The sequence below is a fragment of the Oncorhynchus tshawytscha genome, unplaced genomic scaffold (genome assembly GCF_018296145.1).
Source record: "Oncorhynchus tshawytscha isolate Ot180627B unplaced genomic scaffold, Otsh_v2.0 Un_scaffold_1528_pilon_pilon, whole genome shotgun sequence".
Lineage (NCBI taxonomy): Eukaryota > Metazoa > Chordata > Actinopteri > Salmoniformes > Salmonidae > Oncorhynchus > Oncorhynchus tshawytscha.
Window position 1 is genome coordinate 375,303 of NW_024609832.1, and position 17,198 is coordinate 392,500.

General features: G+C 45.7%; 2 protein-coding genes and 1 long non-coding RNA gene across 4 annotated transcripts in view; 1 reads left to right on the top strand and 2 right to left on the bottom strand.

The window, feature by feature from the left end:
* Positions 1 to 173: 173 nt before the first annotated feature.
* LOC112255132 (histone-lysine N-methyltransferase PRDM9) lies at positions 174 to 6,626 on the bottom strand. Of its 2 annotated transcripts, XM_042319504.1 has the most exons (7): positions 5,598 to 6,626; positions 5,297 to 5,420; positions 4,815 to 5,086; positions 4,649 to 4,716; positions 3,832 to 4,022; positions 893 to 1,195; positions 174 to 724 (listed from the first exon to the last, which is right to left on the bottom strand). In XM_042319504.1, exons 1-7 carry the CDS (start codon positions 6,000 to 6,002, stop codon positions 567 to 569), a joined length of 1,521 nt encoding a protein of 506 aa, XP_042175438.1. In that variant the 5' UTR covers positions 6,003 to 6,626; the 3' UTR covers positions 174 to 566. The 2 variants fall into 2 exon arrangements, with proteins under 2 accessions (XP_042175438.1, XP_042175437.1); XM_042319503.1 differs by having other exon boundaries at positions 174 to 1,195.
* A 105-nt stretch (positions 6,627 to 6,731) lies between these two features.
* On the bottom strand, positions 6,732 to 8,218 carry LOC121846181. Its single transcript, XR_006083098.1, has 2 exons — positions 7,522 to 8,218; positions 6,732 to 7,340 (listed from the first exon to the last, which is right to left on the bottom strand). It is a non-coding gene; the product is annotated as an uncharacterized LOC121846181 (long non-coding RNA).
* A 6,095-nt stretch (positions 8,219 to 14,313) lies between these two features.
* LOC121846189 (protein FAM163A-like) overlaps positions 14,314 to 17,198 on the top strand; it is a 7,620-nt gene continuing 4,735 nt past the window's right edge. Inside the window, exons 1-2 of the mRNA XM_042319538.1 lie at positions 14,314 to 14,732; positions 15,189 to 15,256. The gene's annotated coding sequence lies outside the window, so the exon portion shown is untranslated. The remainder of the gene's footprint in view (positions 14,733 to 15,188; positions 15,257 to 17,198) is intronic.

Here is a 17,198-nt window from a genome sequence, read left to right on the forward strand (position 1 = left end):
TATGTAGACTTGCTACAAGTGTTCATAACAGCTTATTGGCAGTCAGCAAGCAGCTCCCTGCAACATTCAGGTAAGGGTCAAACATTGACGAGTCCTGGCCTGTCATATTCAACATGTCTCACTGCAGTCACCCTCCTCTCACACAGCACACGCGGAATCAAAGATGGTGTACACACAGTTAAACTAGATTTTTATTCCAACAAACTATTTGCGGCATTTTGAGTTTTGGAATGCCACAGGTAAATCAGTTGGTGTTAGTACGCTTTTTAATCTTCCTGATGGCCACTCTTCCTACACTGAACAGTGATACGGCCTCTCTTCCTACACTGAACAGTGATACGGCCTCTCTTCCTACACTGAACAGTGATACGGCCTCTCTTCCTACACTGAACAGTGATACGGCCTCTCTCCCTACACTGAACAGTGATACGGCCTCTCTTCCTACACTGAACAGTGATACGGCCTCTCTCGTGTCTTTAAATTTCCTGACACACTGAACCTCTTCCCACACTGGGAACAGTGATATGGCCTTTCTCCTGTGTGAGTACATTGGTGCACATTTAAGTCTACTGATCGATGGAAACTCTTCCTACACTGAACAGTGATACGGCCTCTCTCGTGTGAATACGCTGGTGTGTCTTTAAATTTCCTGACACACTGAACCCCTTCCCACACTGGGAACAGTGATATGGCCTTTCTCCTGTGTGAGTACGTTGGTGCACATTTAAGTCTACTGATCGATGGAAACTCTTCTCACACTGAGAGCAGTGATACGGCCTCTCTCCTGTGTGAATACGCTGGTGTGTCTTTAAATTTCCTGACACACTGAACCTCTTCCCACACTGGGAACAGTGATATGGCCTTTCTCCTGTGTGAGTACGTTGGTGCACATTTAAGTCTCCTGATCGATGGAAACTCTTCTCACACTGAGAGCAGTGATGAGGTCTTGGCTTCCCTGTGTCTCTGTGTTTCAGGGTGAGGAGTGTGATTGGGGTGTGATCTGGAGTTGTTGAACACCACTGAGAGCCACTGGGTGGTGCTAGTGTCTCTGATCTAATCCCTCCACTCCTCGGCAGCCTGACGTACTCTTCCCTGTGGCATCTCTTTGTGTGCTTGTAGAGGTAGATCTGAGCCGTGAAGGAGAACGGACAACCAGAGCAGGAAAAGATCTGAGACTGGGACGACTCATTCACACCTGAAAGGAAAGGAGGGAGGGGAGGAGAGAAACAGAAGGGGTGTTCAGAGAGGTCAAAGAGAATAGCAAGCTGGATAGAGAAGCAAATACTGAAAGAAAAAGTCTACTGATATCATTATATTCCACTTCACTTGAATATAGAGATGGAAAGAGAGGGGGAATTAAACCGGTACTTCTAGAGCAGTGGTAGTCTAATATTTCTGGGGGAGACACTTACGTGAAAACACTCACTGGGTGAGCCACTGTAGCCTTCCCAAATTGATTAATATTCATGCTATTTGAAATACTATTAACAAGGACCATGAAGCTATTTGATTCACAATGTTTGGACACTTGGGGGAATCATTATTTCAATAATTGCACAAAATATGTCAAATCAGATAATCCCAAATTTCAGTCTGAAGGAAGCAGTGGAAGGTACTTTAAAGTTAAAATACTTTAAAGTACTACTTAAGTAGTTTTGGGGGAGAATCTGTACTTTATTTTCCTACTTATTGTTGATAACTTTTACTTCACTACATTCCTAATAATTTCCCCTGACACCCAAAAGTACTAGTTACATTTTAAATGCTTAGCAGGACAGAAATGGTCTAATTCACACTTATCAAGAGAACGTCCCTGGTCCTCCCTAATACCTCTGATCTAGCAGACTCACGAAACACACATGCTTAGTTTGTAAATGATGTTTGAGTGTTGAAGTGTGCCCCTGGCTATCCATAAAAACATTTAAAAAACAAGGATATCCTGCAGTCTGGTTTGCTTAATATAAGGACTTAAATTATTTATACTTTTACTTTTCATACTTAAGTATATTTTAGCGATTACATTTACTGTTGATACTTATGTATATTTAAAACCAAATACTTTTGGACTTTTACTCAAGTAGTAATTTACTGGGTGACTTTCACTTGAGTCATTTTCTACTAAAGTATTTTTTACTTTTACTCAAGTATGACAATTGGGTACTTTTTCCACCACTGGAAGGAAGTATGTTTTGGGGTGATTGAAATGCATCAAAGGTATTGGAAAGTTCAGGAAAACATTAGGGATGATCATCAAGCATTCTGTGAAGAACCCATTTATTTCCACTAGTCATTCTGTGCAGATACGTTCACATCACTCAGCCTTGTAACAAGGCCTGCACAGCCTGTGTGCCATAGATGGAAACAGACGATACGTGTTCCTGAGAATCTTAGCTTTCAGGCATGGGGTCATAGTTGCTAATAGCGGCAACCGTTAAAAAGCAAGAAACAAATTTGTAGGAAGAAAACTACTTGAATATGCGCTAGAAACCACTGTTACCTCTGTTTGCCCCAGCCGCTATAGCGGATATAGAAGATTACTCACGTAACCACAGTTCTTTGAAGTAAGCTGTGCATTCAGCTGACTGAGGGAAATACATTCATTACTGCACCATGACTGCCTGTTCTAGGGGGACGAGGAAAGGGAATAGGGAGAGAACAATGACTGCCTGTTCTAGGGGGACGAGGAAAGGGAATAGGGAGAGAACAATGACTGCCTGTTCTAGAGGGACGAGGAAAGGGAATAGGGAGAGAACAATGACTGCCTGTTCTAGGGGGACGAGGGAAGGGAATAGGGAGAGAACAATGACTGCCTGTTCTAGAGGGACGAAGAAAGGGAATAGGGAGAGAACAATGACTGCCTGTTCTAGGGGGACGAAGAAAGGGAATAGGGAGAGAACAATGACTGCCTGTTCTAGGGGGACGAGGAAAGGGAATAGGGAGAGAACAATGACTGCCTGTTCTAGGGGGACAAGGAAAGGGAATAGGGAGAGAACAATGACTGCCTGTTCTAGAGGGACGAGGAAAGGGAATAGGGAGAGAACAATGACTGCCTGTTCTAGGGGGACGAGGAAAGGGAATAGGGAGAGAACAATGACTGCCTGTTCTAGAGGGGCGAAGAAAGGGAATAGGGAGAGAACAATGACTGCCTGTTCTAGAGGGACGAGGAAAGGGAATAGGGAGAGAACAATGACTGCCTGTTCTAGGGGGACGAGGAAAGGGAATAGGGAGAGAACAATGACTGCCTGTTCTAGAGGGACGAAGAAAGGGAATAGGGAGAGAACAATGACTGCCTGTTCTAGGGGACGAAGAAAGGGAATAGGGAGAGAACAATGACTGCCTGTTCTAGAGGGACGAGGAAAGGGAATAGGGAGAGAACAATGACTGCCTGTTCTAGGGGGACAAGGAAAGGGAATAGGGAGAGAACAATGACTGCCTGTTCTAGAGGGACGAGGAAAGGGAATAGGGAGAGAACAATGACTGCCTGTTCTAGGGGACGAGGAAAGGGAATAGGGAGAGAACAATGACTGCCTGTTCTAGAGGGGCGAAGAAAGGGAATAGGGAGAGAACAATGACTGCCTGTTCTAGAGGGACGAGGAAAGGGAATAGGGAGAGAACAATGACTGCCTGTTCTAGGGGGACGAGGAAAGGGAATAGGGAGAGAACAATGACTGCCTGTTCTAGAGGGACGAGGAAAGGGAATAGGGAGAGAACAATGACTGCCTGTTCTAGGGGGACGAAGAAAGGGAATAGGGAGAGAACAATGACTGCCTGTTCTAGAGGGACGAAGAAAGGGAATAGGGAGAGAGGTAGAGAGAGAAAGCCCAAAAGTACCTCTAGCGGAGCTCTTTCTGTCCCAGAGGAAGTCGAAGCCGATGCCCAGGTCTCTGGCGTACTCCTCTCCGTACCAAACCAACAGCTCCTCTCCAACAGCTATAGGCTTACAGCAGCGGTACAGAATCCCTCCTCTGTACTGGAAAGCCACCAGATTCTGCTCTTCCTCATTGCGGGCACAGTTCACATACCTGACAGAGAGAGGAGGAGTGGTAAGAGAGAGGGAAGGTATTTTATTAGGATCCCCATTAACTGTTGCAAAAGCACCAGCTACTCTTCCTGGGGTCCACACAAAACATGACATAATACACAACATTAATAGACAACAGCTCAAGGACAGAACTACCTACATTTATTTTATTTTTTTAAGTGGGAGACAATAAGAATTAAATCAATTCAGGCCAACTGAGAGAGAGAGGGATAGACGGACAGAGAGAGGGATAGACGGACAGAGAGAGGGATAGACGGACAGAGAGAGGGATAGACGGACAGAGAGAGGGATAGACGGACAGAGAGAGGGATAGACGGACAGAGAGAGGGATAGACGGACAGAGAGAGGGATAGACGGACAGAGAGAGGGATAGACGGACAGAGAGAGGGATAGACGGACAGAGAGAGGGATAGACGGACAGAGAGAGGGATAGACGGACAGAGAGAGGGATAGACGGACAGAGAGAGGGATAGACGGACAGAGAGAGGGATAGACGGACAGAGAGAGGGATAGACGGACAGAGAGAGGGATAGACGGACAGAGAGAGGGATAGACGGACAGAGAGAGGGATAGACGGACAGAGGGAGAGCTGGTGAAAAGACACACCTCATCCAGTTGGAGTGAGTGTCTCTCTTGGCATCAATGTACTCGTCACTCTGCTTGCTTTTGTAGATCTGAGGACCAATTGCATCTCAGCAGTTATCTCACTCAGCCAATCAGAACTTGGTGTTACGCTTTAAATCAGACAGACAGACACACATGCTCCTCTCACCACCCAGGAGTATCCACTCTCCATGGCCAGCTCCGTGTTTGTGAGTTCTCCTTCATACGGTCCGTAGTGCGTCCCTTGGGTCACGCTGTGTCCGTGGTTGAAGACCCCCAGCCCAGCTCCAGGGATGGCTGATGTCCTGACCTCCAGGCCGAGCGGCAGGGTGAGTCTGGCCCTGTCTGGGGCCCCCAGGGGGGCAGGGGTGTCTGGGATGAAGAGGGGGGGACCGTGGAGCTCACACTCCTCGATGAAGAAAGACTTGCACTCCTCACAGACTGAAAGAGAGAGATGAGAAACAGCAGATTCTCTACACAATATACAAACTTACCATTAGGTACAGGATTGTATCATGTTTTATCTACTGGCTAGCATAAACAAGAGAGGCAATTTAACCAAATAACAAAAATACTGCATCTATAAAGACCTTAAAAACAGGTTCATGAAGGTTTCACATAGAGATACACTGTATTTAGATGGCGACTCACCGAGGTAATCTTCGTCTCTCAGCTCCTCTTCCTCAGTATAGCCGACTCTGACTCTGGCTCTGCTGCAGAGGTTCACCTGCTTTAGCCACGCCCTCTTCATCTGCTCTGACACACACACTGGGTCCTGTAAGGAGGAGAGGAGGGAATGGTTCCACAGAGTAGCAACAGTGGTGTGGCTCACACCTGAGTAGAGTTATTACTCAGAGACATGTATTACTACTGATTACTAAATACTTGCGAGGATATGTTCATGGAATTAGTCAACATGAATAAAATAGCCTCTCTACCCCTCCTCACTCACCCTGTGAAAGCTGCTGGGTGTGCTCTCTCCTTCACTCCCGCTCTCCTCCTGTCCCCCACTCGTCCACTCCATCTTTCCTTCGCTCTCCTCCTCTCTCCCACTCTCCCACTCTGATTCCATCCCCCCTTTGCTCGCTCTCTCCTTTTCTCCGTCTCTCTCTTCGTTCAGTAGCTCCAGTTTCTCCTCTTCTCTCGCTCTTTCCTTCTCCGTCTCGTTCCTACTCTCTCTCGCTCTTTCCTTCTCTCTCTTCTGCTCCGTCTCGTTCCTACTCTCTCTCGCTCTTTCCTTCTCTCTCTTCTGCTCCGTCTCGTTCCTACTCTCTCTCGCCTCTCCTTCTCTCTCGCCAGTCAGCTCATCCAGGTGAGGTTGTCTTCCCATTTTGTGACTGTCCCAGTCAGTCCACATCCAGGTGTAAATACGTGTCACCACTGGTCCTCTGCTCAGCTGTGGTCTGGCTGGGGTCGAGGGGTCAGACCTTGTGGTTACCTGTGTAGCAGTGGACGTGGCTGAGGTCACCTCTGAGCTTGTCGAGGTTTTAGGTGTGGCTGTGGTGTCAGAACGTTTGGTTCTGGTTGGGGTCGAGGTTAAGGTCTGTGAATCAGTAGGGGTTAAGGTCGCTGTGTTGAGGGTTTTGGTTGAGGCTGAGGTAGCAGGTGAGATATTAGACCCTGTAGTCAATGATGTTTCAGTTGTTATGGACTGAGAGGGTTTAGAAGTGGTTTCTATTGAAGATGTTCTGGACTGAGGGGGTTTAGATGTGGAGGCTGTAGAAGGTGTTCTGAACTGAGGGGGTTTCGATGTGGAGGCAGTAGAAGGTGTTTTGGACTGAGGGGGTTTAGATGTGGAGACCGTAGGTGTTCTGAACTGAGGGGGTTTAGATGTGGAGGCTGTAGGTGTTCTGGACTGAGGGGTTTAGATGTGGAGGCTGTAGGTGTTCTGAACTGAGGGGGTTTAGATGTGGAGGCTGTAGGTGTTCTGGACTGAGGGGGTTTAGATGTGGAGGCTGTAGGTGTTCTGAACTGAGGGGGTTTAGATGTGGAGGCTGTAGGTGTTCTGGACTGAGGGGTTTAGATGTGGAGGCTGTAGGTGTTCTGAACTGAGGGGTTTAGATGTGGAGGCTGTAGGTGTTCTGGACTGAGGGGGTTTAGATGTGGAGGCTGTAGGTGTTCTGGACTGAGGGGGTTTAGATGTGGAGGCTGTAGGTGTTCTGGACTGAGGGGGTTTAGATGTGGAGGCTGTAGAAGGTGTTCTGGACTTATTCTCCCTTCTCCTTTGAGTTTTACCCTGGTATTTTCTCTCCAGGTGAGGGGTCCATTCTTCCTCCACTGTGTCACTAGGTCCTTGTGGGGGCGATCTACTCTCTCTCTCCTTCCCCTCCCGGCCATGCATCATAAATACAGGGACCAGCGGCTACAGAACTGGGGTGTATTCAGAGGTGGCACAATCTGAACGTTCCACATAGAAATATAACGAATAGAGAGGTCCCGATTTCCGAACGTTCCACATATAAATATAACGAATAGAGAGGTCCTGATTCCCTGATCAACCAAACAGACAATTATATCTGTTCTACACAACACATTTCTATCTGAGGCTAATGTCCTGAAACAGGCCACTGAGGAACAACAGAGAGCATTATCCTTCATCAATGCCTCAGAGATATATAGTACCTATGGCCAAGTGGTTCCTCTTCATGTTTCTGTAGCGCTTTTTCTCCCATTCCGCCAAACTGGTCCATTTGCTCTGGGAAAAATACACATTCATCTCCTCACAGTCATCCTAAGAGTTAGCACAATACAGGTGTGCACACAGACACAAATAGCATCGGCCTAGTTGACTTTTAATAAGCACCAAAACATCTGAGACGTAATATATGTTAGAAAACACATTTGACGTTGGTGCTACATGCTAAAATTAGGCCTACTGTTGTCCATGTTGAACCTCACGTCATCACTAGAACTCATCTCTCTGCTGGTGTAGCACGTGTTCGCCTTTCGGTCCTCCGCCAGTGTTGCCAACTTAGCGACGTTGTCGCTATATTTAGCGAGTATTCAGACCCCTCTAGCGCACATTTTCAAAAAAGAGACTAGAGACTTTCTGGTGTTATTCGAGACTCTGACGTGAAGCACGTATCGTTCTTACTCTTCTCAATGAGCAGCGTGTTGCTAAATAAATTTCAGGGTAAGTAGCTAGAAGCAGGTTGACGACTTGCTAAAAGTTGCTAAATGACGTTGTCACGTCATTGCGTGATAACGTAAAACTGCGTCATTACGTTGGCTACACAATAACGTTACTCAAATTGACTGGCCATCTCTGCAAAAAAATATGATTTGACATTTGTTAAGGTACAGACTCCCACTCTTTTCTGTACATGTTTCATTGAAGCATGTTGATCGATGTTGTAAGTTCTGTTCAAGATCAAACATTCGTGACCAACTATATTCATTGGGTTTGGCTCGTTGAACCCGTACTACTGCTGCTGCAGTCAGCCAACAATTTGTCATTTGCTGAAATTGCTGTTGGCTGTGCACGAGCCGAGCGCCTGCTGCCGAAGTCCCTCACAATGCACTTTTGCAGCCAGGCACGTGTGTTGTGAGTGTGTGACAGAGAAAATCGTTTTTGTTTCATTTAGAGGGAAAATGCGTGCATTTTAGCGTTTGAGTCACTTTTCAAAAGTTGCTAAAAGTTCCAAATTATTATTATTATTTTTTGTTGCTAAGGTGCTGTTTGAAAAAAAAGTTGCCAGGGTAGTCTGAAAAGTTGCTAAATCGAGCAATAAAATTGCTAAATTGGTATCACTGGTCCCACCCCGTCCCAAAGCACTCACAAGTGGCCCAGTCCTCGCGCAGCAGTCCCGCCCAGCTGCAGTCAGAGCAGGAGATGTTCACCCCTCCCGCGTCCAGACTGCAAATGAATCGCGCATGCGGGCAGCCGCCGCTGTCTGATCCCGCCCTGGTTTACATTTGTTTTAAAACACTTATTAACTTGAATTAGGGCCAGACTAGTTACCATCATTTTCTCACATTGCCATTGACAGTTTTTTCTATTGTCTCTTTTTGGTCCATTTAGATTGTTAATGTAGATTGTATACAAATGGCTAAAAATGTTCATATTTTACTGTGACTTGTGTGTTGACTGAGTGTGTGACATGGCTACCCATGTAAGAGATGCAAACTCGGTCTCAACCTTTAAGTCTTTACTGAAGACTCATCTCTTCAGTGGGTCATATGATTGAGTGTAGTCTGCCCCAGGAGTGGGAAGGTGGACGGAAAGGCTCTGGAGCAACGGTTCCACTCTTTCCACTGGGATTCTCTGCCTCTAACCCTATTACAGGGGCTGAGTCACTGGCTTACTGGGGCTCTTTCATACTGCCCCTAGGAGGGGTGCGTCACTTGAGTGGGTTGAGTCACTGATGTGATCTTCCTGTCTGGGTTGGCCCTGTCCGGGGGTGTCAAACATTCGTCCTCGGATGGGGCCACAGTGTCTCCTGACCCCTCCTGTCTCAGCCTCCAGTATTTATGCTGCAGTAGTTTATGTGTTGGGGGCTAGGATCAGTTTGTTATATCTGGAGTACTTCTCCTGTCCTATTCGGTGTCCTGTGTGAATTTAAGTGTCCTCTCTCTAATTCTCTCTTTCTCTCTCTTTCTCTCTCTCGGAGGACCTGAGCCCTAGGACCGTGCCTCAGGACTACCTGACATGTTGACTCCTTGCTGTCCTCAGTCCACCTGGCCGTGCTGCTGCTCCAGTTTCAACTGTTCTGCCTTGTTATTATTTGACCATGTTGGTCATTTATGAACATTTGAACATCTTGACCATGTTCTGTTATAATCTCCATCTGGCACAGCCAGAAGAGAACTGGCCACCCCACATAGCCTGGTTCCTCTCTAGGTTTCTTCCTAGGTTTTGGCCTTTCTAGGGAGTTTTTCCTAGCCACCGTGCTTCTACACCTGCATTGCTTGCTGTTTGGCGTTTTAGGCTGGGTTTCTGTACAGCACTTTGAGATATCAGCTGATGTATGAAGGGCTATATAAATACATTTCATTGTAGCTGGGGATTTTAACAAGGCTAATCTGGAAACAAGACTCCCTAAATTTTATCAGCATATCGATTGCGCAACCAGGGGTGGAAAGACCCTGGATCATTGTTACTCTAACTTCCGCGACGCATATAAGGCCCTGCCCCGCCCCCCTTTCGGAAAAGCTGACCACGACTCCATTTTGTTGATCCCTGCCTACAGACAGAAACTAAAACAAGAAGCTCCCACGCTGAGGTCTGTCCAACGCTGGTCCGACCAAGCTGACTCCACACTCCAAGACTGCTTCCATCACGTGGACTGGGAGATGTTTCGTATTGCGTCAGACAACAACATTGACGAATACGCTGATACGGTGTGCGAGTTCATTAGAACGTGCGTTGAAGATGTCGTTCCCATAGCAACGATTAAAACATTCCCTAACCAGAAACCGTGGATTGATGGCAGCATTCGTGTGAAACTGAAGGCACGAACCACTGCTTTTAATCAGGGCAAGGTGTCTGGTAACATGACTGAATACAAACAGTGCAGCTATTCCCTCCGCAAGGCTATCAAACAAGCTAAGCGCCAGTACAGAGACAAAGTAGAATCTCAATTCAACGGCTCAGACACAAGAGGCATGTGGCAGGGTCTACAGTCAATCACGGACTACAGGAAGAAACCCAGCCCAGTCACGGACCAGGATGTCTTGCTCCCAGGCAGACTAAATAACTTTTTTGCCCGCTTTGAGGACAATACAGTGCCACTGACACGGCCTGCAATGGAAACATGCGGTCTCTCCTTCACTGCAGCCGAAGTGAGTAAGACATTTAAACGTGTTAACCCTCGCAAGGCTGCAGGCCCAGGCTGCAGGCCCAGACGGCATCCCCAGCCGCGCCCTCAGAGCATGCGCAGACCAGCTGGCCGGTGTGTTTACGGACATATTCAATCAATCCCTATACCAGTCTGCTGTTCCCACATGCTTCAAGAGGGCCACCATTGTTCCTGTTCCCAAGAAAGCTAAGGTAACTGAGCTAAACGACTACCGCCCCGTAGCACTCACATCCGTCATCATGAAGTGCTTTGAGAGACTAGTCAAGGACCATATCACCTCCACCCTACCTGACACCCTTGACCACTCCAATTTGCTTACCGCCCAAATAGGTCCACAGACGATGCAATCTCAACCACACTGCACACTGCCCTAACCCATCTGGACAAGAGGAATACCTATGTGAGAATGCTGTTCATCGACTACAGCTACGGCATTCAACACCATAGTACCCTCCAAGCTCGTCATCAAGCTCGAGACCCTGGGTCTCGACCCCGCCCTGTGCAACTGGGTACTGGACTTCCTGACGGGCCGCCCCAGGTGGTGAGGGTAGGCAACAACATCTCCTCCCCGCTGATCCTCAACACTGGGGCCCCACAAGGGTGCGTTCTGAGCCCTCTCCTGTACTCCCTGTTCACCCACGACTGCGTGGCCATGCACGCCTCCAACTCAATCATCAAGTTTGCGGACGACACAACAGTGGTAGGCTTGATTACCAACAACGACGAGACGGCCTACAGGGAGGAGGTGAGGGCCCTCGGAGTGTGGTGTCAGGAAAATAACCTCACACTCAACTTCAACAAAACTAAGGAGATGATTGTGGACTTCAGGAAACAGCAGAGGGAACACCCCCCCATCCACATCGATGGAACAGTAGTGGAGAGGGTAGCAAGTTTTAAGTTCCTCGGCATACACATCACAGACAAACTGAATTGGTCCACTCACACAGACAGCATCGTGAGGAAGGCGCAGCAGCGCATCTTCAACCTCAGGAGGCTGAAGAAATTCGGCTTGTCACCAAAAGCACTCACAAACTTCTACAGATGCACAATCGAGAGCATCCTGGCGGGCTGTATCACCGCCTGGTATGGCAACTGCACCGCCCTCAACCGTAAGGCTCTCCAGAAGGTAGTGAGGTCTGCACAACGCATCACCGGGGCAAACTACCTGCCCTCCAGGACACCTACACCACCCGATGCTACAGGAAGGCCATAAAGATCATCAAGGACATCAACCACCCGAGCCACTGCCTGTTCACCCCGCTGTCATCCAGAAGGCGAGGTCAGTACAGGTGCATCAAAGCTGGGACCGAGAGACTGAAAAACAGCTTCTATCTCAAGGCCATCAGACTGTTAAACAGCCACCACTAACATTGAGTGGCTACTGCCAACACACTGTCAATGACACTGACTCTACTCCAGCCACTTTAATCATGGGAATTGATGGGAAATGATGTAAATATATCACTAGCCACTTTAAACAATGCTACCTTATATAATGTTACTTACCCTACATTGTTCATCTCATATGCATACGTTGATACTGTACTCTACATCATCGACTGCATCCTTATGTAATACATGTATCACTAGCCACTTTAACTATCCCACTTGGTTTACATACTTATCTCATATGTATATACTGTACTCGATATCATCTACTGTATCTTGCCTATGCTGCTCTGTACCATCACTCATTCATATATCCTTATGTACATATTCTTTATCCCCTTACACTGTGTATAAGACAGTAGTTTTTTTTGGAATTGTTAGTTAGATTACTTGCTCGTTATTACTGCATTGTCGGAACTAGAAGCACAAGCATTTCGCTACACTCGCATTAACATCTGCTAACCATGTGTATGTGACAAATAAAATTTGATTTGATTTGATTTGACTTGTGCAGTCGTGGCCAAAAGTTGAGAACAACACAAATATTAATTTTCACAAAGTTTGCTGATTCATTGTCTTTAGATATTTTTGTCAGATGTTACTATAAATGCAAGCATTTCATAAGTGTCATAGGCCTTCATTGAAAATTACATGAAGTTGATGCAAAGAGTCAATATTTGCACTGTTTACCCTTCTTTTTCAAGACTTCTGCAATCCGCCCTGGCATGCTGTCAAATAACTTCTGGGCCACATCTTGACTGATGGACTTTCTTGGGCGCCCTGAAGCCTTCTTCACAACAATTGAACCGCTCTCCTTGAAGTTCTTGATGATCCGATAAATGGTTGATTTAGGTGCAATCTTACTGGCAGCAATATCCTTGCTTGTGAAGCCCTTTTTGTGCAAAGCAATGATGACGGCACGTGTTTCCTTCCAGGTAACCATGGTTGACAGGAAGAACAATGATTCCAAGCACCACCCTCCTTTTGAAGCTTCCAGTCTGTTATTCGAACTCAATCAGCATGACAGAGTGATCTCCAGCCTTGTCCTCATCAACACTCACACCTGTGTGTGGCAGGGCTGAAATGCAGTGGAAATGTTTTTTGGGGATTCAGTTCATTTGCATGGCAAAGAGTGACTTTGCAATTAATTGCAATTCATCTGATCACTCTTCATAACATTATGGAGTATATGCAAATTGCCATCATACAAACTGAGGCAGCAGACTTTGTGAAAATTCATATTTGTGTCATTCTCAAAACTTTTGGCCACGTCTGTAGGCTCCTAAGTCGACCATAAGGTTAAAAACCAAACCAAATCAAGAAAACCAAACTAAATAACAAAAAAATTTGATTCAATTTTTAAATAAATAAATAAATAAGTAACTCCGCCAGAGGGTCACTTTTGCAGGTCCCAAGCCCGGATAAGAGAGGAGGGTTGGAATTGTGACATAAAAAAAAAACAAGAATCGACAGAAAGTTCATTTGTAGTTCTAAACATATTTAGGGTGTTTTTTACTCACTTTTTGTCTCTCCCACGACGTTATTCCTCTCTCCTACAGCGTCCATCACAATTCCTCTCTCCTACAGCGTCCATCACAATTCCGCTCTCTTGTGACGTCATTTATGTATTATTATTTTTTTCATTTTTTTTTCACCTTTATTTAACCAGGTAGGCTAGTTGAGAACAAGTTCTCATTTGCAACTGCGACCTGGCCAAGATAAAGCATAGCAGTGTGAACAGAGAACATAGAGTTTTTAGCGACTTCTAGCGACTTTTGGGACAGCTAATAGCTACTTTCCTTACTGAGGAGTTGGCAACACTGTCCTCCGCTGCCTAATAAAGTCTAAACAAATGCAAGTTGAAGCTGCTATTTTACCCGTTGCAATTGAATGTCTAAAATCACGTAAAACAAAAAGCATACATAGACCTACTACTGTTGGTCTACCAACCCAGCCCAGGCAAGCATTTGGGATTTTTTGTCTCCCCAACGTTCTGAGGGACATTGCCCACATTTCTGTGGATAAGGCCTAGGACTATACAACTAGTGCATGCAGTTAGATATTTCGAACTGAAAGTTATCGTTGACTGTCTTTCTAACACTGTAACAACATACCTTACTAACCTAATATGTTTGGGTCATGGGTGCCAAGGGATGGTGGTCCAACAGACGTTTTCTTCATATTGTCTTTTTTTGGCAATACATTTGAGCCCTGCAGGTCAGTGACGTAAGCCTAGTTTATGATTTAACGTTTTCCATAGCGGGCTTTAACCCCCATCCTCTGGTGTAGGATAGATGTGGTTGTCCCTGGAAGCTGATCTGAGGCCAGTTTGAAGTTAGAACGAGCGGTTTAAAGTTCAAATGAGAGGTTTGGTCATCTGATCCTACATCAGCAGAATCCACCAGGGCGCCGTTGGATACCCATACAAGTAACATATCGCATATCGCAGGCTGTTGCGTTTTCTCGGAGGGAGTAGCTCTACGCGTAACAGTATCCATTCTCCCCAATCCCCCAGTCTCAGCGGTGTGATGGATAAAGCCTCTCCGACCACAGACAATCTCTGCCGGTATCAATGCATCTGTGTCCCTACCGACACCATCTGGGAGATGCCATGAGATGTCAGCTGGGTTATTTCTCACGCCGTCTCAGTACAGGTGAGAGTGTGGAAACAAGGGACGACGGAAAAGAAGGATAACATGAGAGTTCGGTTATAGCGCGAATTGACTACAAGCTGCTGGAGCGAACAGGGCAAAGGATTTGTGCTGTCGAAGTTTACGCATCGGGCAACGGTGTAATACATTATTCTAGTTAGTGCACCATTGACCATCACACCGAAAGTGTTTTAGTGAATATCCCAATCACAGGTTTGTGAAATACCAGGATACGGGCTTATCTGACAGGTACGTTTTTAAAAATACAATAATTGGTCCTGTGTTTCCCGCGGTGTGTGATTACACTATTAATAGCACTATTAGCAGTTGCTATTAACGCCTTTCCTATAATGTCACTGTAGCCGATGTTATGTTTAAGAATACCCTGGCATTGCTGACCCCACTCTCTCAGTTATGTCCTTAGATGAGTGCCAGAAGGGCTATCAGTTTAAAGGTAGTGTAGATCAATTTCCAGGAAACTATTACATCTACATAATGGCATTGTGTGTGGGGTACAATTCATGTTATAGGAAGGGAAGAACTGCACAGAAACACTGTTTTGAATGCGTCCTTAATTTAAAGGCAAAGTTGCAAGACTGTTGAAGACCAGTAGTGTTCCAGTATGTCTGTGCTCATGTCTCAACCGTTCTGACAATGTTTACATTGACCTGTGCTGTGCTGATGATGTCATGTCTCTCTTCCCAGGGGACTGTGAGGTGCTGCATCCACTTCTGACCTACAGGATGCCATCCTCCTGGTGCTGATTTACACAGGTGAGATCTGTGTGTGTGTGTGTGTGTGTGTGTGTGTGTGTGTGTGTGTGTCCATGTGTGTAATGTTGAAAACAGTTCAAAAGCAGTGTATACACTTCCAGTGACTTTCAGGTGCAGGTTGCAAAATCAAAAGTCATGAATGGATACCCAGTGTTGAATGGATACCCAGTGTTGAATGGATACCCAGTGTTGAATGGATACCCAGTGTTGAATGGATCGACTTCTGTTTAGTGCAACTTTTCAACCCAAAGATCTCCGTCAGGTAGACAACATAAAGAGTAGAACACTATGACTCTGCAACTGATGTTTTTGGATTATGACAAAGTAAGGAAGATGTACTGAGCTAGTTCAGGTATTTCTCAGTTGTATTCGTATCACTAAATTGTTGCATATAGCACCTTTAATGCAATAAAGTATAAACTCCAAACACTGGGACATATAGTTACAGTCTATTGGCAGCCACAGAAGACCAGGTGTGACTGAATTCCCTGTAGACTTTTCTCTCTCCTCTCCTTCTCCTGTTCTGCCATTGTTCATTTCTGCAAGTGGTGCGGCTGTCCTAGACACACACACACACACACAGAGAGATTAGGAATGAGTGTGTATCTCTATTTACACGGAGAAGAGTGCTTTCAGAAGAGGGGAGAAGAGAGGGAGAGAGCAGAGAGGAAAGGGAGAGTCTCGCCTTGACTACCTGGCTAAATTGTCCCCTGATGGAAAAATATTGTTGCAGGAATGATTTTTGAATAATTGAACGTCCAGGGCTTTAAAATTGCAGGCTCACCGAGATTTATTCCTGTGAAAAGTTAGAAGCCACACACACCACAACGAAATATTAATATCATTATATTTAACAGAAGATATGAGGATCTACGATGATATTGCAAGTCTCTTCTCCTCTCCTCTCCTTTCTTTTCTCTCCTCTCCTCTCTTCTCCTCTCTTCTTTTCTCCTCTCCTCTCTTCTTTTCTCCTCTCATCTCCTCTCATGAATTCCCTGTAGACTATTTTACGTAGGTAATATAGTGATCCTGTTTTTCTCCTCTCCTCCATTGTCTCTCTCTTTCCTCCTGGTTAATAATTAATGGAGTTTTTTGCAGATCCCTCCTGGGACCACAGGTTCCTTTTAGGTCATACAGTACAGGAGTGTGTGTGTGTGCCCACAGTCAAATCCCACAGCATTTTCTGACACAGTGTGTGCTGTGATGGTTAGAAAAGGTAGAGGGGTGAGTCTTCAACCCTATATTTTATTCCAGGCTTTAACTCTCTGCCTCTTCCTTTCCTCCCTCCGTCTCTCTCGCCATTGTAATCAGCCCCTATTGTGTGATGAACTGCTTGGACATGGTCCATAGAGAGAGAAGGAGAAGAGGAGAGGTAGAAGGTTGGGAGAAGGAGAGAGAGAGAGAGAGGGGGGAAGAGAGAAAGGCAGAGAGAGAAAGAGAGATGGAGATTTCACATTGCTTTTAACGGCATCAACCTGCCCAAGCTGTATATAATTTAGAGCAGTGGCGACATAGAGGAGGAGCTGTCTGATGGACACAGATGCACGCACACAGATGTGTGGAATGCCCCTTCTCTCTCTCTCTCTCTCTCTCAATTCAATTCAATTCAAGGGGCTTTATTGGCATGGGAAACATATGTTAACATTGCCAAAGCAAGTGAGGTAGATAATATACAAAAGTGAAATAAACAATTAAAATTAACAGTAAACATTTAATATACAGAAGTTTCAAAAGAATAAAGACATTACAAATGTCATATTATGTATATATACAGTCTTGTAATGATGTACAAATGGTTAATGTACAAAAGGGAAAATAAATAAGCATAAATATTGGTTGTATTTACAATGGTGTTTGTTCTTCACCGGTTGACCTTTTCTTGTGGCAACAGGTCACACACCTTGCTGCTGTGATGGCACACTGTGGTATTTCACCCAGTAGA

Excerpts from the sequence above, each read along its gene's own strand:
- LOC112255132 (XM_042319503.1), bottom strand. The coding sequence starts at position 6,002 with ATGTGGACTGACTGGGACAGTCACAAAATGGGAAGACAACCTCACCTG. Across the intron at positions 4,717-4,814 it reads AGAGTGGATACTCCTGGGTG|ATCTACAAAAGCAAGCAGAG; the intron begins GTGAGAGGAGCA and ends ATTGGTCCTCAG. Across the intron at positions 4,023-4,648 it reads ACTCACTCCAACTGGATGAG|GTATGTGAACTGTGCCCGCA; the intron begins GTGTGTCTTTTC and ends TCTCTCTGTCAG.